Genomic DNA, 20798 nt, shown 5'->3' with positions numbered 1-20798 from the left:
TCACATGTTATGATTTTAGCTAACATAACCTAATAATAATCGCAGTTTAGATTTGTAAAAAATGGCAAGTCGTTTAAACATTTTATTAACATTTGTACGTGGTTATCGACAGTATTCAAAAGCATGGCTTAAAGATGCTGTCACATATGAGAAAATTAAATATTTTCCAGTGTAAGAAAAAATATCATATTTTACTTGTGTTTATAAATTGTTGGTGAAAAATTATTTTTTGTTTCAGTACAAAAGATCATGTAGATCCTCCAATTACACCATCAAAAATTTTGATGGTTCACAGAGTAAAACCTTGGAAGGGCAATCCTTATTGGGAGAAAAATATACTTAAAAATTTAGGATTTGAAGAGAAAGTAATAAATTAAACTTAAATTTAAATTTTAACTCTAAATTAATTTATAGCTTTCTTTAACTTTGTTTGTGCTCCATATCATCTTTTGCAGAAAAAAGATCCAGTATTCGTAAAGAATACGCCAGAAATGTGTGCTATGCTTTGGAGAGTAAAACATCTAGTACAAATTATTCCATTAAAATTACCCAAAGACTTACCAAATACAGTCGATGATTTAACGGAATATTATGTACATGAAAATGGAACAGTTTACAATACTGGAAAACTTGACCCTGTACGTTACCAAGCCACCATGGAAGCTAAGAATTCTATAAAAAAGATGAATCATTATACTATCCGGGAACAGCTAAGGCTAAAATGGATAAAAGGAATTCTTATATAATATAATAAACATCATATGTATAGGAAATAGAGAAACAGTCATTGAATAAATAATACATTTTATTTATATAGGCAATCATAACAGCATTTACTATATATTAATTTTTATATAGTGTTCAAATTTCTTAAAAATGATTAAAAGTTTTTATGTCTTATGAATAATATTTTATTACTAATATTTTACAAACACATATATTAGTAATTATGTATTATTATAAAAAATCTCATTGCAATCTATGTCCCTGCAAAATTTTGAAACTTATTTGCATATTATAAAATAAAGAAAGTAAGAAAATTATTACTCCTTGTCAAAAACCTTTATCATTTGATCATTTAGGAAATCAGGTAATGATCAAATGTGATATTGATATGTTTCATATAAAAAATATTTTTAATCTTTTTAGGGATTAAATATTTTCAGAACTAAAGTACTGAAACTTGTTCAAATCTGTTATATTAATATTTGCAATAAAAATTATTGCTTCTTAAAAACGATAAAATATTTTAAATTGAATAATATATCAATAAATAAAAGTTTAATAATCAATATTATTATCAAATAGATTTTATTTATTTATATAAATTTTACAAAAAATTTTTAATTTGAATAAACGTATTTATTTAGACATATTCTGTAGATCTTGATTATTTAATTTTGTCTTTAATTTTGTCTTATTCTGCCTTCTCAATATCATGTTTAAGTCGATTACTAACATCAATTAAAGTAAATTCATATTTATTAATTAATGTTTATAAACAATTTGGTGTAAGCACCCTGAACATTGCGCCAAAAAGAAGTTTAGTCTAGGAAATATTTGATCCCTTTATTTGGCAAATATGACATAAGACAAATATTTTAATTTTTCTCTTACCATAAGATACATACATATGCCAATCTTATGCACATTTATACGTTCCTCGATTCGTGCGAACGTTGTTACATTCTTCAAGGTGATTTATAAGAGTTAAAAATAAGTGCATAATTCGAAAAATGTCAGCGATGGATGACATTCTTGAAAGTTGGGAAGAAATTGAAGAATCAGAGGTGAATTATTTTACATAATATTTGAGATCGTGTTATTTAAACTTCATTTGATAATGAAATAATTATCTTAACCTATACTATGGCAGACGTACCTAAAATGTTAATTTTAAGTTCATTATTGTCAATAATACGAATTTACATATTGCTACCACGGAAATAGATTATCTTTGCGAATTATATTTATATAAAACTACTTACTGTTAAATAAATAAGTATCCATGTGGTTAATGATAATAGTGAAAATAAAAATGTATTTCACTTGAAAATACATATTTTTGATTGAATTAAAGTATGTTACTTTCTAATACTGATATATCTATTAATTTTATAGATATGTAAAATGTAGAACATTAAATATTTTAGAGTTCTATCTTCTAAATAGATTATTACTGAAATATACATAGAACAAAAGCACTGATACAATACATGAGTCAATGCATAAGTTTGTAAGTATTAAAAAACTGTATTAAAGAATTTATATAGATCTTCATCCACGATATCTTTCTTATTTAAATATGAAAACAAAATTCCACAAACAAAGTAAATAATGTATGATATATACATAAAAGTATTACATAAATCTAAATTCAAACAGAATATTTAGAAAATAAGGCAATATTAACAGTTTAAATATTTGTACACTGAATTGCATATTGTGTTAATACTTTTGTTCAATATTGTTGTATTAAATAACATTATTTTATTGAATATTTCTATGTCTTAATAATAGTCAAGTTAATTAAGTAATATTCAATAAATTTTAGGTGCTTGATAAAAAATTAGATGCCCTTCAGTTGAATGCAGTAGAAGCATTAGACGAAATAGAATCTTCTAGGTAGGTTTAGAAATATCAAATATACATAAATTTAAAAAGAATATAAACCTGGAATTTAGAATTATCATGTGTTAAATATTGGGTTGAATGAGAAGTTATTGAATTTGCTTTAGAATATAGTTACAACATTATTATGTAATTCATTAGTCATTATCCTTTTATTTTTCATAACCTTATCTATTACATGTTCTATGCTTGAAGTTATATCTTGATTTATTCAATTATTCTTTTGTTATAAAAATCATTAAACAATGTTTCAAATTCATATTCGATACCTATTACTTTATGAGTTTCAGAAGGGCACTACAATTATATATACAATAAAGAACATTCATGAAATATATGGAGAATGTATTATTAAGATTTGAATGTATCAAATATGATTTCAAAAATATCAATCAGGAGATTTTGATATATATGATGCACCATTATTGAAGAAACTAAAATTAATAAATAAAGATGATTTATAGATGACAAAGATTGTAAATAATCTTATATTAAGATTGTAAATAACCTTATAATGAAATTTTAATATGTTCCAAATATGTATTGTTGAAATACACTGTTGTTTTGGAATGATTATGAACTCTATATATACTTTCTGTATTCGCTATGTGAAAGAAAAGAAAACAAACTATGTAACAAAATATACATTGAAAATTCTACAGTAATGGAAATTATTTTTTCAATAGTCACATATAGCAAAAGGCAAATATTTCATGATAATGCTTGAAAAAGATAATACTACAAAACAATGGAAAACAAAACACTTGATCAGGAAATACACACAGGAAATAATCTATTACAAATTTTTGTAAACAAATTAAAGACTTCGAAATAAGGTATTAATAATTGGCACAAGTAAGTGAATACCTGGAGAAAAAGCACTGGAGAAGCAAGGGTTAATAGGAAAGAAATCATGTTTTATTAAGATTACTTATTTACATGTGATGAATTTAGAACTCAGAAAAAGAATTAAGCTAGGAAATTATACTATAATGCTCCATATTCATTGAACATAGTGTCATTTGGTTGCCATTCATTCAGATTGTTGTAAAATCTAGGTGGGAAAGGAATGAGTTTCTTATAGAGAAGGAATAAAAAACTCTGTGGAATATTGGGGGAGCATAATAGAAAATATCGGAGATTATATCATTGATTGAACAATTCAATTTGTATAAAAATAATGCAATGCTATCTATAACGGAAAAAGCGGAAACTTTCCACTCAACCCAATATGTAAAGTAATATATAATTCTATGAATAAAAAACTGCTAGCATGAAAGCACTAATACATAAAAAGATATTTGCAATGCACAATTTTAATTTACAACTGTTACTTAATTGCTTAATGTGAAGTATTACAAATGAAAAAATGTTAACAGTATAAATATGGTTATGGCTCAATATATCATTTTGTAATGCCTTAGCTTCAAAACCAGTCACAATACGAGTACCAGGATGATAATGTTAGGGGAAGATGGTATGCGATCTCAATATGTACCTCCAAAGCCAACTGTAAAAATATTGAAAAGACCTACAAGAGATTCACAAGGTAGTGGTGATGGACCATTAGTGAATGGGGATAAACCAAAACAACCTATTAAATCTTTAAAACAGGTATATTTTCATTATTTTAACATGAAAAGTGTTATAAAAGTTGTATAATTAAAAATTTTTTAGAGGGAACAAGAATACGCGGAAGCAAGAAAAAGAATTTTAGGCGAAGAGAAAAGCCCAGAGGAAAAATTAATGCAAGAAATAAATAAAATTCAACCAAAACCAATAACTCCAAGCAGCAGTGGGCTACCAAGTAATGTTCTTCGTATGCCTATTGGACCAGATGGAACACGGGGATTTAATGTACGCAGGTAGCGCGTCTTCCAGGGTTCAATTCTTTCCACCCATCCTTTTCCTCCTCTTCCTTCACCTTAACATAGGGAAGAGAGGCAGCTATGAGGCTGATGGCAGAAAACAAACTAATCTTTCTGACCAAATATGAACACAATGCTCTTACAATTTTGAATGGAGCATAAGAACAGTGCTGCAGGACACTGCTATAGACAGATTATATACATAAAAAGACCAAGGCTATAAATTGGCGAAGTTAAGTCATTATAGAACTGATAATATTTTTTGCTGGTATAATAATGCCAGTTTTGTTAATATCTATTATGTTTAACGAAAATATTTAATTGAATTAATTGAAATCTATAACTGTCATTCTAAAAACATTAAAACAAAATATCTAATTGCAATATGATATAAATTAAATTATTTCACTTTTTACAATTGTACATGCTTTTCAGAATATTGAAACTAATTGTATAATAAAAGATTTCTCTTTATATCTCTCTTCGTTACACTTGAGTAGTTATTTGTTTTCTAATTATATACATATATACATATATGCATATATATATGTATATATTATATATATATATATAATATATATATATATATATATACACGTATATATATACGTATGATATATACATATATAACTTTATTTTTTTTCCATTTTATAAATGGAGTGCTATTATTATAAACAGAAAATATGTAATTTTATAAATATATAATTTTCTAATTTTTAAATATATATTTTTATGAAACAGTTAATTTTACCAGAAACTTTTCAGATATTTACTACACTTTTTATTACTTTTACCATGTAAAAAATTAATAAATATCAACAACATATAGCAATATTTATTACTGTCATATTGTCATACAGGATAGCCCAACTAAATGGGATCACCTAAATCTGCCTTATTTATTATATTAAAAACTTATTAGGACAAAGGTATAGTATTTCAAGGTCCACATACTACATACGAGGCTGAAAATAGTTTTTTCTCACGGTCACTTTTGTTTTTACGAGATTTCAAGGTCATTAGCATGTTTTTTTAATAGAATCTTATATTTATTCTTCAATATCTTTGTAGAGTATGACAAAATAAATTCAACGACCTCCATAACCACATCTTTCCCAACATATTATTTTAAGATATTTACGTCTGAAGTACGTAACATTTTCGTGGATATTTCATAAAGTCGCGGGAGGCCTTACGCAGAGGTTATGTTTATATTAAAGCATTGTTGCCAGATTTATTTTCACTATGGTTTGTACCATGTTTGTACTTAAACTAGATTGTGAATAAATAGTGTAGTTGGTAGTCATGAAATTAATATGGTGGTTGAGAACGCGTGCTAAGTGTGGGTAGTTCGACTGATAACAGAAAAGTATATTTTTCTCATTTTAAATAAATAAATTAATACGAAAAAAAATTCTGCATTATATATAAATTTTATGTAATACGTATTCTGAAAATATGGCAGAATCAGTTGGACCAATACTTCATGTAATTGTCGTTGGATTTCATCATAAAAAAGGATGTCAAGTAAGTCACTCGCTATTTTAGTTAAAAAGGCTTAGTAATCTTGTCTTTTGAAACACTGTATTATATATTTTTCATGATAAAATCCTGTTTGGTGTATTGTAATGTTTAAATCTTGTCATCTTTTTATATGTAATATATTATAATTGTATTTTTTACTAAATAATGTTTCGAAATTAATTAACTATAAACATTTTTACATTTATAATATCTATAAATGGTATTATATGTTATTATTAGGTAGAGTATTCATTTCCTCCTTTGGTGCCTGGAGCTCCGAATGAATGTCCATTAGGTTGGAAATATTTACCAACCCTTGCTTTACCAGATGGATCTCATAATTATGACGAAGATACAGTTTACTTTCATTTACCTAGTTTGAATAATCCAAAACGTACAATATATGGTATTTCATGTTTTAGACAAATTCCTGTTGAGGTAATTAAAACATTAAATCCTTTATTTTTTATATGGCTTAAACTTGTTTTATTTTTTTGGTAGATTGCTCTGGTGGCAATCACAAGTGCAGTAAAAATCTTAAATTGAAGCAAAAATGAGTTCCAATAGAGAATAACAACAACTGTAATAATATCTTATTTTTCCAAGCTTAATAATGTTCAAATGTCAAACTTCAATATATTTTGTTGTATGTTGTGTAATTTTCGAGAAAAATAGTTTTGAAAATAAACCTTATGTAATTAAATAAATCTGCAATATTATAATCAGTTTTATGATGCTCATAGGAAAATTTATCAGTATGTTTTATCAATATATTGTCTTTTACCAATATATATTTTTCTTTTATAGATATACAAAATCGGTCTTGTCCTGACTGGTAAAAGACAAATATATTGATAAAACATACTTAATCGATCTTGATTTTATATATTTACATAGTATTTCAAAGTTACAAAAATATTTCGGAAACTCAATAATTCAGAAGATATTATCTACAAAATTTGTTAACATTTGATTTTGATATATTTAACTACCAAAAAACTTTAGTTTTATATATAGATATATGTTTTTTTTTTAGTATTGGCAAATATTTTTAATATCAAAAAATTTAAGTAATTTCTTATTTTACAGTTCTCCAGATGAAATTTTGTTTTTAAAAGTTTGAGAAAAGCATCATTACATTTACTTGTTGCATGTGGTTCATTTGGAAGTTAGCATCACAATAAACCATTAAACATCATCTAATGTGCAAATTCAGGTAGGAGGCCAAACAATTCTATGGCTAGTTGATGGTTATATATGTCAATATAGTTTATATATCAACTGCATTGTAAATAAATGTCTAAAGTTTGATTCCGTGAAAAAGTATGCAGTAAAATATCTGTAATACAATATAAAATTTTAAGCTTTTTTTCTCGAAAACCATACAACTGATCAAAAGAGTTTTTCCTTACCTCCTCTTTTATAAAAGAACCACATTCTTGTCAATTATGTTGTGTATATTTGCCATACTGTATATCTTTATATTATGAAAAATGATACTATTTAAACATTTATGTATTTTCAGAAATTAAAAAATCGTACATCTGATATAACAAGAGGTACAGTTCAAAAATCTGTGTGCGTATTAAGCACTTTACCATTATATGGTCATATTCAAGTAAAAATGGCATTGATAACACATGCATATTTTGAAGAAGGTGACTTTAGTAAAGTATCATTATTGGAAGATACTTATCATCACCTTAATTCTTGTATGAGTTGTGAGAGTCAAATACCACCACAAATCTTTGTTGGTAACTACTTTTTTCATTTTCAATTGTCAACAAGTATCATCAGAATCAAAATTATTTCATTCAAACATTTTCAATTCAGATGGAGATAGCTTGAATATATATTTCATATTAAAAAAATTTATATTTATAGGATTATCTGCAAGAGATTTTATATTGCAGTTTCGCCATAAAGTTCTTTTATTGTTTAAACTACTTCTACTAGAAAAAAAAATAGTTTTTTATCAATCACCAGTTCAACCATTATGCGCTACAATATTAACATTACTCTCATTGTATCCTGGCATGATAGAACACGGTTTACAACAAGCTGCATGTGTCAGGTAGTATATTTAATATGAAAAGAGAAAAGAATTACTTTCCTTTAATTATATTATTTTTATGAGTTATATTTCATTGTATTTTTTAGACCATCTAGACCCATGTCTCCTATTCCTACATTTGATGAGGAAGAAATATCAATAAATAGCATTGATAACAATATATCTTCTACAAATTGTGTCAAAGAAAGCATATCTGATAGAATGGCAGTGCATATTAACGGTAATTCAGATAGGAATTCATTATGCATAAACGATAATAAAGATATTGAAACTATGGAAGGTAAATGTATGGATGAATTTAAAAATATAACAGTACAAAAAAATAATAATGAAAATGAAAATTTAAATATGAAAGTTATTGAAGTTGAATCAGCACAAGAATGTACCAAATCTTATGCGGAAGAAAATAATTCTATATATTCTTCAAAGCCAAATGACAATATACACAGGGTACAGAGTATACATACAATTACATTAAGTACAACAGACACTGATAATACACTGCCACGTGATACAAGTAACGATGCACTTTCGGACGCACGTTTGACAAATAATATTACTCAAATTGCTCATATAAATCCGGAACTGTGTGGTTTACCCTTAAACATATTTACAAAGGTACGAGGATATAGATCAATAATCTACATTGTATGTAAAATATGATAAATTGTTAATAATTTATTAATATCTTTAAGGGTTACCTATGTTTGCCATACCTGTCTTTACCATATTTAGATCTTTTGGCAGATATTAATGTTAGAGGATATATAGTGGGTGCAACAAATGTTTTATTTAAACAAAAAAAACAACTTATTGATGTATTAGTAGAGGTAAATTTTAAATGGAGTATTTTTTTCGAAAAAAAATATAGTACTAGTGACAATCTGCTTTATTAAAACGTGTTAAGGTTGAAAATACGAGGATAGAAACAAGCGATCCAGAATTAAGGAGGCAATTACATCTTACAACTGAGGATTTGAGATTTGCGGATTACATAGTCAGACATGTAGCAGAGCCACGCAAAGATATATTTTTGGATGGTGTAGGATGGGAAGGTGGAGACGAATGGATTAGAACTCAATTTCGAGTTTACTTGTTGAGCATGTTGAGAACATCTATGCAGCAAGATACTCGTCAGTCTGATCATTACAATTCTGCATTTATAGCTGCTTGGCGCTCGACGAATAACTATAAGATATGGAGTAATTCTAATAAGCCAGAAATTAATAATATAGAACCAGGTCATCCATTTGCAGGACAATTATCAGTGCAAGATATGAAATTACGATTATCACAGTAAGTATCTAATAATCACGATAATAAAAAATGGGATAATAAATATATCGAACTAAAGTAATACATTCATTCTAGTACAATGCAAAATACAGAAAGTGGTAGAAAATTAAACCAAGCAATGGCATCAACTGGAAGAGCGGTTGCAACAACTGGGAAAGCAGTAGGTAAGTCCATTTATGCATACAGATCTTTCCATTTAAGATAACAATAAGAAATATCTCCATATAATATAAGAATATATTTGAGGAAGGAATTGTGATCCTTTTTTATTTTTTTGAATAAAACTATGTAAAAAGATTTACAAATTTTTACAAAATTTTTCAAATGTGAATTCAACAAATTTTATTATTATATGAAAAACTAAATTATTTATGTTTTATTAATAATCAACTCATAAATTTCTATAAGGTCATATTTACCATTATATAAGAATCTAAATTCGTAAAATTAAAAATATGCGTTACTAGCAATGCTGATGGATAAATTGCAACATTTATTATTGAACTAATAACTTATTAATCGACATAATAATATATGTCGATTTCGCGATCATCAAACCTTTAAGATTTTTCAACATTTGGTTTTTACCATTTCGATTTTTCTATAGCTAGAATTAACGAACGTTAGTGTATTTACTAAGTGCTGATCATAATGCAAGGCCCTATTATAAATACATGTATAACTAGCATTGATGACTAGAACTATAATTGACTATAACTAATGACTATAACTAGAATTGATGGCAGTGGTAGGACTACAGTATTTCTTAAGATAATTGTAGTAGCTATATTGATTATTATATATTCGTACATTTACATTATTATAATACTATACAATAAAATAGTCAATGTTATGTTTAATATTGGTTTACAATTTAATAATTAGAATTATCTCGTTATTTCAATCTAAAGTAAAATTTCAATTTCTAACTAATGAAAACGCACGAGTAGTACAACAGAATTCGATTCGATCGATGCAATCAGAACTGGAAGAAGAGTATCAATCGAATTGCAAGGAACCTTGTGCATTAATTTTGAAGAAAAGGACTTCTTTTTCGTTTGCGTTTTAATTACGTATTTAAAGGAAAGATATATCCGTAGTAACAAATTTTATTTCAACTTTTGCATAATGTATATTATGATTTATACTATACATATTATTTCTGTCTTTTATATATATATTTCTTTTTCTTCCATGCTTTTGTCTATTCATTTCTGCATTCACTTTTTTAGTTTCTTTTTATTCGTTTATTTCTTTTTGCTGTGTCTGTTTTTCTCCACTCGTAACTCTCATTCTTCTTCTTCTCGTATCTTTACCTCAAACGTTCCAGGATTCTTAAATGAATTTCAAGCAATATAGGAATTGTTTATTTTTAGTACTTTTAAGGATGTTAAACAATTTTCAGGACTAATTGGTTGCTATTCAAGACGTATACAAAATTTGTTAAAAACTTGTTAAGCCGTTAATAAATTTGCATGAGAAAGGTGATATAGCCTGCTTTCGGAAAGAAAAAGGTTATAAATGATTGTAAATTTATTTATACAATAACCTTCTTCCCTTTCCAATTTTTTATTTATGAAAATAACTTAAGAAATAATATTCATATTATCAATGCTAGCAATGTAAAGATCTAGATTACATTAATCGTAAAGAAATTTCTCAAGAAATACTTCAAACCAGCCCCGTTTTCGATAATCACCGACCGGTACAAAAATATTATGATTTGCACATTAATCACAGTTGCGATCTGTCTAATCTTAATAATTTCTAAGAATTATTAATATTTATATATTAAAATGGAGAGAAATGCTGTTTCTATTAAAACGTATTGAAATATTTGATTAAAACATTTCATTAACAAATGTTATAATTTTCGCTGAATCATCGAAATTCCATTTCCAAGACTCTGTAACGAAACATCGAATGGATGCCGTGAAAATATTGTTAAAAGACAATGAATTCTTTTTTTAAATAATTGTCTACCATTTATTTGCAAAAATTGATATTCTGCGAAATCTTTTATCATCGAGTTTTATATGTAATGCGTCTACAATTCCAAAGAATATTAAATCCATCATCCACGACAAACTTCGTGTTTATTTTTCAAGAATTACTTAAATTGTAAATACATCGCTTGAAATTGATTCTTTTACTACAATAGAGGTACGTGAGATACCGAAACCTGTATTTGATATCGCAGACTGCAGGCTCACATTAATATTGTAAAGTAAAAAAAAAAATTTGATCCATACGAAATTGTAAAATCACAATTATAACTCAATGTTATTGCATGAAATGTGGCAAAGATTATTTTCAAGGCTGTCATCTTTTTTTAATGACTGCTTTGCAAGTTACCACTGCTATTAAAGGACATGACAAAAGTTACTGCATGAGACGATGACATCATCCGCATCTTCCAAAATGGAATGGAAAATATACGACATATGAATACTGAGAACAAACGATACATTTTTTAAATTCTTGAAACTCTCAACATTTGTCTGTAGATATTGTACCACTTGAATTATTAGATCATATTCATTATATATCTTTTGCACCAATGGTTATAGGAAAAACCTGTTCAGAAGGGTAATAGACTATTCAAAGCTGCAAGATGATACAACAGGAAAGAAATTCCTCTCAGGATCATTTTTTGAGAAATCTCGATTCTTCAGATAAATTAAAAGATAGTTGTCTTATTTGTTAGGTGGTGCACTGTCACAAGCTAAAGGAGCTTTCTCTAACTGGTGGAGTACATTAACGACAGTTCAACCAGTAGAGGAAGGAAAGGCTGCTGACAATCAAACCTCAACTATGCATCAAACACTTTCAAATATAACTAATAAAACTGCTGTTGAAAACGAAGAAATTAATGTATCTACTAGTAATACAAATTTCGGGATGGTTGCGGATTAATACGAAACGATATACAAATTCCAGTTATTTGTTAAAATGATTATGAAGCTAACATTTTTTTCGAAACGCACAAGGAATCATCTCGAAGTGACTATTAAAAATTAATAGGAAGAGTTTGTATTTTCTTTAACAGAAGTCATCCACATTAGTGGGCGAAAGATCGCTCTTGAAATTATTTAGTCCAATACCTTGAGGTTTAGTAGACATAGAGAAATAGTGAAAATAGACAAATTCGGCAATAAAATCTGAGAAAGGCCATTTTTTCTTAATAATATATAGAAAATTATTACATTTTCATTAACTTCACTCGTTAAACACTCATCCACAACTGAAAAAAAGTCAATACGCGTGAATTAACTTCCAAAATATAAAACTCGTACATGTAAGAATTTTGTAATTCACTTCGGGATGACCCTTTGCTAGATGAAAAAGTATGAGATCGGAGCCTCCATATCTAATAGACAGGAGTAACATGAGGAATCATCGAGGGTGCCTTAGCGGAGTTGTATAGGTTGCAGTTGGCTAGCCGACAAAGTACGAATGAGGCGGGTTCGATTTTTGCTGTCAGGACTCTCATTTTTTCTCGACTCCTACAAGAGTGATGGTACATCTACTATCTCTAAATAAATATGGTAGAATAAAAGTAATTTATTCATACTATGCAAATAGCATGTATGTAAAACAGAGAAGTTAGCTACTTCTCAGAAATAGATTATGTAAGAAAAAGTATAAATCAGAAACCACATAGTATAAGTACTTGTAATAAAATTTTGAATAATAGAATGTATCAATGTGATAAATGTGCTGAAGAAAGGTATAATGTATATTTTTATGTTAATATTTCGTTTTATTAACTCGTTAATTATTTTCTTCTCATGATTGTTGTGATCTTCCTAATCGAGTAATAGTGACCTTATTAAATAAATATAAATTATTTTGCAACAATATTTATTTTTATTCATGCGGTAAGATATATTTTATTGACAAGTACCTGGACCTTTATTTCGTGTGTGTATGCGTGTGTAGTAATATATAAGAAAGAGAGAGAGAGAGAGAGAGAGAGACAAAATGGAAGAAAGTATTTAAATATCCGATTGAAACCGATACTATTTCAATAATATTATAATTATGACATTATTTTAGAATATTTCAATACACATTATATTTTTCTTCTTTTTTTTTTTTCGAAAGGCAGACCACATTTTATTTAATAGTAATTAGCTTCAGAGATAATAACATGAAGAAATTAAAATAAGGTGCTCTGTACATATATTTTATACTTTTTACGCAGATTACCATCTTTGTTTTAAAATGTAAAATGTTTTATTTAATTTTAAGTATAAAATGTTAGAAATTCTCTACAAAATATAAAACGCGCGTTAATCTTATACATCTTATTAAACTAGAGAAACCAAGATATGTGTAATAGACGTAATCTTTTTCTATGCAAAAATGTTTAAACAATTTAATGATTTTTATAATCTCGAAACCAAAAACAGTAATGTATTATTTATAATATACTGCTGTATCTGTATAAATTATATACGGAATATAAAGAACCTAAATTCCACGCTTATAATAAATATATAGAATATTTACATTATGTTAGATTAATAGATAAGCAGTCAACAATGTATGTATTTAAGTAAGATAGGAAATTCATTAGAAATTTGTTTCATTAACTAATTATACCACAATATTTTAACAAATTAATTCAAGCGTTTAAAATAATTTTTTGCAATTAGAAATATTTGCCAATTAAGTTTAAATAGTAATAGCAAGATATAAAATATTTAAGTAAAACTGCATTGCCTATTAGTAAACTTCATATAATTATAAATATCCATTACAATTTTGTTACAGAAGTTGCAAGAAGTTATTGATGATGGATGTATGTACGCAAATTGGTTATAACGATAAGTAAATTGACAATTGTGAGATTTTGTCTGTAATTATCAGAATTTCGCATTAACACAGAAATATGATACACAATAATAATTACTTTTATTTATGTATACGTGCCAAATTTCCTGGCACAAGGTTTAAAATTTGTAAAAAGGTGAGTTATGCGAAATTTATTAGTGTAAGAAATCTTTTTTGTATGTATGTATTTGGTTTTCACACTATAAAACTGTATTGTACTAGTCACCGCATATATGAGTGTATGTAAAATCTATTGTATTTTACACCAATTATAAATGATGACGTTTTGTTTGTGTATATACATAGATATCTATAATGTGTAAAGTAAAAACTTCGTTAATTTTTATTTAGTTATTTATTCATAAAACAGGGTTCCCCAGATGTGATAGTATTTGCATTTTATTTAATCTAATATTTAGTTACATCTTATTTTCTTGATGTATTATATGTGCCATATATTTATTATTTTATTTTTTGTTCTTTATACAAATTTTAATTCATTGAAATCTTCATTAATATTAAAGCTAAGAAGAGATTACATACATATTATTTGATATTAATTAAAAATGATGTACTGTATAAATGTTAGGAAGAATGAGTGAGAAAGTATAAAGTTTGTTAATTTGTAATATTTACCTCAAATGGCTGATAAATTGTGTACTGTACGAAAAATTATTATATAAACCAGATGTCTGATATCGAACGTTGCCCTGGCGTTTTATTCGATTAATTCGATCCAAAAAATTGTGGATATAAAATATCACGTAAATATATCCTTGAATTTCTTATATTTTAAGAGCAAACGGAAGAAATATTTTTTTATTTAATTAGAAAGATAACATCTTCAACTTTAAGTACTTCTTGTTAACATTTTCACCATGTTAAATTCTTTTGTCGCCCGAAAATTGTAAATAATTTCCTGATTTACAGCTTTTTAGGTGAAATTTCATCTTTTTATATTTAGAAATTTATCAACAAATCATTTATAAAAGATAAAATATATATGAGTAAATGAGTAATAATTCGTTTGAAAAATAGCCCGATAATAAGCCATTAAATATCATCTTTCGATTAATCCAGGCAAGAGTTAATATTTTACAACTGATCAATCATGAAACGTTCAAACATAGTCAATACTAGCAATTCAATTCATAGAAAATTCTTAGTAGAAAAAAATGCATATATATGATCTTACTTAATGATAAATTTTCTGAACATTAATTTACCTGATAGGGTACTGTTACTAGATTTAATACTCTGTAATGTTTATCTATAAAACGACATAAAATAGTTGATGGTACGAGGTTAAGAAAAAGTTGTAGTAATATATTCCAAATCCATTTATAACAGGCCTTAGTACGCTAGAAATATATACAACAAATAGTTTGATAAGTGAAAGTTTACATTGCATTGTTGCAGAAGAAGAAATTTTTGAACATCTGTTGTAGCTTAAACGTAATGACTTGAAAAATCATGTGTGTAATAATTGAGTAATAATTAACAATGATTATTAGTTTACAAGTCAAAAACTCGAAAGTTATAAAATTGTACAATTTTACTTAATTGATACAATAAATGTTCAATTTTTTAAATATTTCGTTAATAAAACATTTTCAAAAATGAGTTCATTTACTCTTTTAAATACTCTATACCAAATTTATCCCAATCGTTCAGGATACCTTATATACGGTATGTATGGAAATAACTTCGGAAATAAATTAAACATGAAAATAATTTAAAAATTTCATGTAAACATATGTTCTATTTATTTAACTCGCTACTTTTCTCATAATAATATAAAGTAATGAAACGAATTTAATGTCGTGCTAGTTTACGAACAACTTTCTTGATTTCATTCAGAATTTTCTTACATAGCCAGAATTTTCATACATACATATCTTTTATTGCGCCTTTATTCTGTTCGTAGATTAAAAAAATCCATCCTTCATTACATTATGATTTCTCCTTATAATAATCGTACGTAACAATAGACAGTCGAGATAAGGTAAAGTTCTAATTAAATTCTAAATGAATACTAATAAAATAGGACCATTGTATTTATTCGAACTCTATTTAAAAATACATAATAAAAAAAATATCACTTAAAAATAACAAACTATACTTTCAAATTTTTTGAGACATTTTCGGCTATAAAAAGATAAAGTTGAAGTTCAAATCAGACTGGAGTTGATCAGCATGCAGAATTACTCATAATTAATAGATGATAATCTTCTAAAAATAATTTGAAATATATTGAATTCAATCAGTCTATTATTAAACTTGCATTTCCTCGTGATTAACAAATGCATGTAATCAAATTTATTTTATTTTATAAAACTTTAAAAGAATATGCGAAGTTATCAAACGCTATTAAGAACTACACATGCATTCAGAGTATATAGTTACATGTGAAATTATTTTTAAAACAATAATTAATAGAAAGGGAACATCAACATCTATAAAAAGAAATATCGATCTAAGTAACATTTTAAGCGAACTGCAGGTTCAAAGACTTAATTATACAATTTGTTATACCCTTACGAAAAAATAAAATTAAGTATAATTAAATAATTCACATTGATAAAGGCTATCTTGTTATCGTTTCACCTTTACACTAGATGTAGTTTATTTATATTTATATTCTTATGTATGAATCATGTTTTACAGACAATTCTGTAGAATTTTAAATAAAAATGTGAATTGAGTTCATAAAGAAATACAATTATTTATATTCATCGAAGTTTTTACGAATCTTAATGTTGTGGTTATGATCTTATGTATATTTCTAATGTATATTTTCGTGTGTATCTATGTTAAAATGTAGAATTTCTTGTATCAAAGAATAAATCTTCGATATGAAAAAGACTAATACGCCACAGTATAATAATACTATAAATCATGATACTAGGACATAAATGGTAATTTGAAATGAGAATGAATCTGTATATATGTATATATACATAATTGATACAATTTCATTGTAAAAGATCAAATACACATATCGTTCTTTTATGAACATAATACGGCAGCGCATGCATAGGCATTCATATACATATATATTGTATTGCATGTGCTTAAGTACAATAGATTAATGAGTATGATGTGAATTCCGTAAAAGAGATTGGACAATTTTTCCTATTCAGAGATAAACGAATAACTTTCTTGAACAAAATAATAAATTAAATGGAAGGTAGATTATGGTCGTTCGAAATAATTTTTTACGTATATTTTCATTAATTAGAAGACTAGTTAGCGACAGCAGTGCCTACTATCCGAAAGTAGCTATGTAATAGGTAACGAAGAGAGCAGAGACGATCTGAGTGTGAACAGTGACTGGTCAGCCGATGTGCCGAATAAACATCGTAGTTCACCGATAATACCCGAAGTCGTAAGGTGGCGAAAGAGACTATTGATGCGAGTGAGACAGAGAAACTCGTGCGAGTGCCATGGTGAAGCGACGTCACTGTCGTTGAAATACGTGCAAAAGAAAATTGGAGTGATTTTAAGACGCTGATGGTTATTGTTCGCTGCAGTGACTTTTTTGTGATAAATCATCGTGTTAACAAGTGGCGCGTTGTTTCCGTATATATAAGTGACAAAAGATAAACTTGCCGTAAGATTTCTGGAGGAAAAAACTAGTACGTATACTCTCTCGGAGTAGCAAGTAGTGCGATTATTACGTGTATGTGCCGGCGTCTAGAATATACGTTTGTGCTGTCGCGTAATCGGTGTTCTGATCATAACAACGATCTGCCGTGTTAGTTCCAAAGAGTATTCGCAACGTTTATGTTTTCTTACTTATTACTATCCACATTAAAACTAGCTATGCAAGAAAGGGATAAATCGGTAACTGGCTGGTGGCAGCCATTTTCCAGATGAGTTTTCCCCTTTCTTTCGATAAGCAAAATGCGCTATGCCGTGAAAGAGAAAGAAAGAGGTAGTTAGTTAGAGCAAAAAGGAAAGAAACAAAAACTAAGTAGGAGGAAGAAACGGTGTTTTATTATGTTTTACAAGGTACGTTAAAAGACAGAGCATTTGTTAACTGACCACTAAAATTCATGAACACGACTCATACACTGTTTCACATCGATGAGCATGTAACCTTGTTGGTCAGTACAAAAAAGATAGAATTATCTAAGGAAGTAGCGATCGAAAGAATAAGGGTAGGGAGGGGTGGAGAGGAAACAGTGTAATACAGACAATACAGAGATACCCTGTGGTACATTTATGAACAAATCGTTCATAAACATGTATCACGATCATTTCTGTGCTTTCGTAAGAATCGTCATGATGTCAAGTCTAGTTTCCAAGTAACCTACTCCTTTGAAATCTTTTAGCTCATTAAATACTATCTCATGAATTTGTTATGATAATGAATTTCTGTCGATCATATATGGTAACATACTAAAATTGTCAAACGAATATTCTCAATGCGTTGCTGAAAAAATGCGAGGGGTGGCTCACTGATTTGATCGCGCGACAAAAATACTTCGTACTTCTTTATACTTCATGTCAAGTTTTAAGCTAACTGTTATGGCTATGATACAGGATTTCGCCGCACAACAGGTTCAATATCTTGTTTCGACTGATTCGATTCTCTCTTAACTTGTACAAATTTGTAGTCATTCTGTAATATCGTACTGCTTTTGCCCTGAATTTCTTTTATTTACAAGGTTTCATAACCTCTCCTTAATATTTAATGAAGACTCTTATCTACGTGAATTTCGATCATTTCAAAATATAATTACGATGAAATTTTGATGAATTATTTTATATTTTATTACGCCGTTTGACCAATCATCCCTCATTCAGATGTGTTCTTGTTTGCCTAACATATACTTAGGGTTAATATGGCAGTCATTTTTCTAACTGTTACTATTATATAGCAATATAGATTATTATTCAAGAAATTTATCACTGTAGAAAAAGAAAAATATGAGTTGTTTTATTTAAAATATTATATTTAAATTGTGATTTTAGATTTTTGGAATGATATAGTATTCTATACAGGTTCTATACAGGTACATATGTTTATACTAAATTTTTGTATGAAATTTACACTTAAAATATTATCATAAAATTGGGAAATTAATTTACCTAAAAATCTCTAATGTTTTAGATAATTATTGTTATTAAATTCTTTTTGTAGTGATTCCAATTTTTAACTAACAATATTTTGCTGTGCATCTGATACCAACGCTCTGTCTATACCTTGAAAATAATTCATCTTTCAGTTAAATTTATTTAATAAAATTCAATAATATTATGTATATATAAGATAATGCATTAGAGTATCTGATTGAAACACAAAAGGGATATGATATACAATTAATATTAAATAATATTAAAAGTTTTACCATTCTTTTCCCAAATATAGTTTTTATTAAAAATGAAATAAATGAAAATTGTTGAATTCAGTAATTATATATCGATACATTACATTTAATTATTGGTACATTTACTTAAGCGTTATATAGAATAGTTTTTACAAATATATTATATTTAAAGAGATAAGTCACAGAAATTTTATTGAATATGGAAATCTACAATTATTTTAATGTATTTGATATTGTGTGCTGATAGTGTTGTGAAATTATTAATGTAATATTTGCTCTCATTGGTGTAAGAAGATTCAACGAAGCTAGGAGTTTATTTAAAGATTGCAAGACAGATAAAAGTGCATCGAAAGTGCATATACCTGACAAATATATTTGTGATGTGATATAATAGAACAAATTGGATGTCAGTGTAATAATGTAGTGCCAACTTTACAGATGGATAAACAGGGATGACTGATAACTGTTGGAATTCTGGTGGTGGTAAGTTTTATAAATTTTATATTATGTGAGTACACATTTTTTAATCCAAGTTAGACGAGCACCCTACTATATTGCATGAAGTTACTAGCATACTGAAATTGAAACACCTATTATTATATTATATTCCAGTAACAAGAAAATGACAAAGAAATATGATTACAAGTAAATTATAAAATTACACATTTTATTTATTATAATTTTACATTTTATCATTAAAATGTCAGTGGTAATCAGGATTCTGCAGAATACTGCTTTTGGAAAGCAGGAGATAATAAATATACTTTTGCAATTTACACTTTCTTTAATTTAATAAATAAAATAAAGTATTGTGCATAGAATGTAATATACTGTGAGCCTCACTGTTATTTTATTATACTACAATATAACTAGTAGGTTAACAATTTGCTATAAATATGTTTTAATAACCTATAAAGCATGGCAAGTCTTATTCTTTTATGTAATATACTATATTTGCTCACAATATAAAAATGTTATATTAGATATTGATAAATTAAAAATTAATATTATTAATGTTATATCATGTTTGATACTGTCATGATCCATATATATATGTAGATGAAATTAATGTGGCATGTTTATGATCATAAATGACATTAACAGTAAACTTTATATATGACATAAATATAATTATACAATCTTTTGCTCGTAAAAATTAGTCTAAGTTTATACCAATGCTCTTCATTTATTTCCAACAAGTGTTATATTTATGTCAAGCATGATGAAACC

General features: G+C 27.1%; 4 protein-coding genes and 1 long non-coding RNA gene across 17 annotated transcripts in view; 4 read left to right on the top strand and 1 right to left on the bottom strand.

Moving 5' to 3' along the window:
- On the top strand, nucleotides 1–821 carry LOC126916299 (39S ribosomal protein L30, mitochondrial). Its single transcript, XM_050721976.1, has 3 exons — nucleotides 1–171; nucleotides 239–365; nucleotides 456–821. The coding sequence occupies exons 1-3, from the start codon at nucleotides 62–64 to the stop codon at nucleotides 744–746; spliced, it is 528 nt and encodes a 175-aa protein (XP_050577933.1). The 5' UTR covers nucleotides 1–61; the 3' UTR covers nucleotides 747–821.
- A 548-nt stretch (nucleotides 822–1369) lies between these two features.
- LOC126916300 (SUZ domain-containing protein 1) lies at nucleotides 1370–4973 on the top strand. Of its 5 annotated transcripts, none has more exons than XM_050721979.1 (5): nucleotides 1370–1790; nucleotides 2555–2625; nucleotides 2922–3869; nucleotides 4056–4245; nucleotides 4309–4973. In XM_050721979.1, exons 3-5 carry the CDS (start codon nucleotides 3817–3819, stop codon nucleotides 4498–4500), a joined length of 435 nt encoding a protein of 144 aa, XP_050577936.1. In that variant the 5' UTR covers nucleotides 1370–1790; nucleotides 2555–2625; nucleotides 2922–3816; the 3' UTR covers nucleotides 4501–4973. The 5 variants fall into 5 exon arrangements, with proteins under 5 accessions (XP_050577936.1, XP_050577938.1, XP_050577935.1 ...); XM_050721978.1 differs by lacking the exon at nucleotides 2922–3869 and adding an exon at nucleotides 2122–2236 and having other exon boundaries at nucleotides 1374–1790; XM_050721980.1 differs by lacking the exon at nucleotides 1370–1790 and adding an exon at nucleotides 2176–2236.
- Nucleotides 1652–2134, bottom strand: LOC126916306 (uncharacterized). The gene is made up of 2 exons (XR_007710521.1): nucleotides 1989–2134; nucleotides 1652–1882 (listed from the first exon to the last, which is right to left on the bottom strand). It is a non-coding gene; the product is annotated as an uncharacterized LOC126916306 (long non-coding RNA).
- A 304-nt stretch (nucleotides 4974–5277) lies between the features above and the next one.
- LOC126916864 (late secretory pathway protein AVL9 homolog) lies at nucleotides 5278–14935 on the top strand. 3 transcript variants are annotated; one of them, XM_050723105.1, is made up of 9 exons: nucleotides 5278–6026; nucleotides 6264–6461; nucleotides 7549–7777; nucleotides 7908–8097; nucleotides 8184–8715; nucleotides 8793–8927; nucleotides 9005–9393; nucleotides 9469–9557; nucleotides 14173–14935. In XM_050723105.1, exons 1-9 carry the CDS (start codon nucleotides 5958–5960, stop codon nucleotides 14190–14192), a joined length of 1851 nt encoding a protein of 616 aa, XP_050579062.1. In that variant the 5' UTR covers nucleotides 5278–5957; the 3' UTR covers nucleotides 14193–14935. The 3 variants fall into 3 exon arrangements, with proteins under 3 accessions (XP_050579062.1, XP_050579061.1, XP_050579064.1); XM_050723104.1 differs by having other exon boundaries at nucleotides 5283–6026; nucleotides 12101–14935; XM_050723107.1 differs by lacking the exon at nucleotides 5278–6026 and adding an exon at nucleotides 7113–7239 and having other exon boundaries at nucleotides 6319–6461; nucleotides 12101–14935.
- A 2664-nt stretch (nucleotides 14936–17599) lies between these two features.
- LOC126916863 (serine/threonine-protein kinase tousled-like 2) overlaps nucleotides 17600–20798 on the top strand; it is a 31230-nt gene continuing 28031 nt past the window's right edge. The window contains exons 1-2 of one of the 7 annotated variants that reach the window (XM_050723093.1): nucleotides 17600–17870; nucleotides 20007–20051. In XM_050723093.1, coding sequence (XP_050579050.1) covers nucleotides 20021–20051 — 31 coding nt within the window. In that variant the 5' untranslated portion in view covers nucleotides 17600–17870; nucleotides 20007–20020. Of the gene's footprint in view, nucleotides 18247–19815; nucleotides 20052–20798 lie in introns of all 7 variants that reach the window. The other 6 variants (XM_050723094.1, XM_050723089.1, XM_050723090.1 and 3 more) reach the window with 6 other exon arrangements.

This window comes from Bombus affinis, chromosome 5 (assembly GCF_024516045.1).
Source record: "Bombus affinis isolate iyBomAffi1 chromosome 5, iyBomAffi1.2, whole genome shotgun sequence".
NCBI classification, from domain to species: Eukaryota; Metazoa; Arthropoda; class Insecta; order Hymenoptera; family Apidae; genus Bombus; species Bombus affinis.
This window is presented reverse-complemented; position numbering and strand designations above follow the sequence as displayed.

What these genes read in the sequence shown, in the direction of transcription:
- LOC126916864 (XM_050723104.1), top strand. Translation starts at nt 5,958, where the DNA reads ATGGCAGAATCAGTTGGACCAATACTTCATGTAATTGTCGTTGGATTT. An exon ending in TTAGACAAATTCCTGTTGAG is followed by an intron (nt 6,462 to 7,548) that starts GTAATTAAAACA and finishes ATGTATTTTCAG; the next exon opens with AAATTAAAAAATCGTACATC. An exon ending in ACCACCACAAATCTTTGTTG is followed by an intron (nt 7,778 to 7,907) that starts GTAACTACTTTT and finishes TTATATTTATAG; the next exon opens with GATTATCTGCAAGAGATTTT.
- LOC126916299 (XM_050721976.1), top strand. Translation starts at nt 62, where the DNA reads ATGGCAAGTCGTTTAAACATTTTATTAACATTTGTACGTGGTTATCGA. An exon ending in AAAATTAAATATTTTCCAGT is followed by an intron (nt 172 to 238) that starts GTAAGAAAAAAT and finishes TTTTTGTTTCAG; the next exon opens with TACAAAAGATCATGTAGATC. An exon ending in ATTTAGGATTTGAAGAGAAA is followed by an intron (nt 366 to 455) that starts GTAATAAATTAA and finishes CATCTTTTGCAG; the next exon opens with AAAAAAGATCCAGTATTCGT.
- LOC126916300 (XM_050721977.1), top strand. Translation starts at nt 1,737, where the DNA reads ATGTCAGCGATGGATGACATTCTTGAAAGTTGGGAAGAAATTGAAGAA. An exon ending in GACGAAATAGAATCTTCTAG is followed by an intron (nt 2,626 to 4,055) that starts GTAGGTTTAGAA and finishes GTAATGCCTTAG; the next exon opens with CTTCAAAACCAGTCACAATA. An exon ending in CTATTAAATCTTTAAAACAG is followed by an intron (nt 4,246 to 4,308) that starts GTATATTTTCAT and finishes AAAATTTTTTAG; the next exon opens with AGGGAACAAGAATACGCGGA.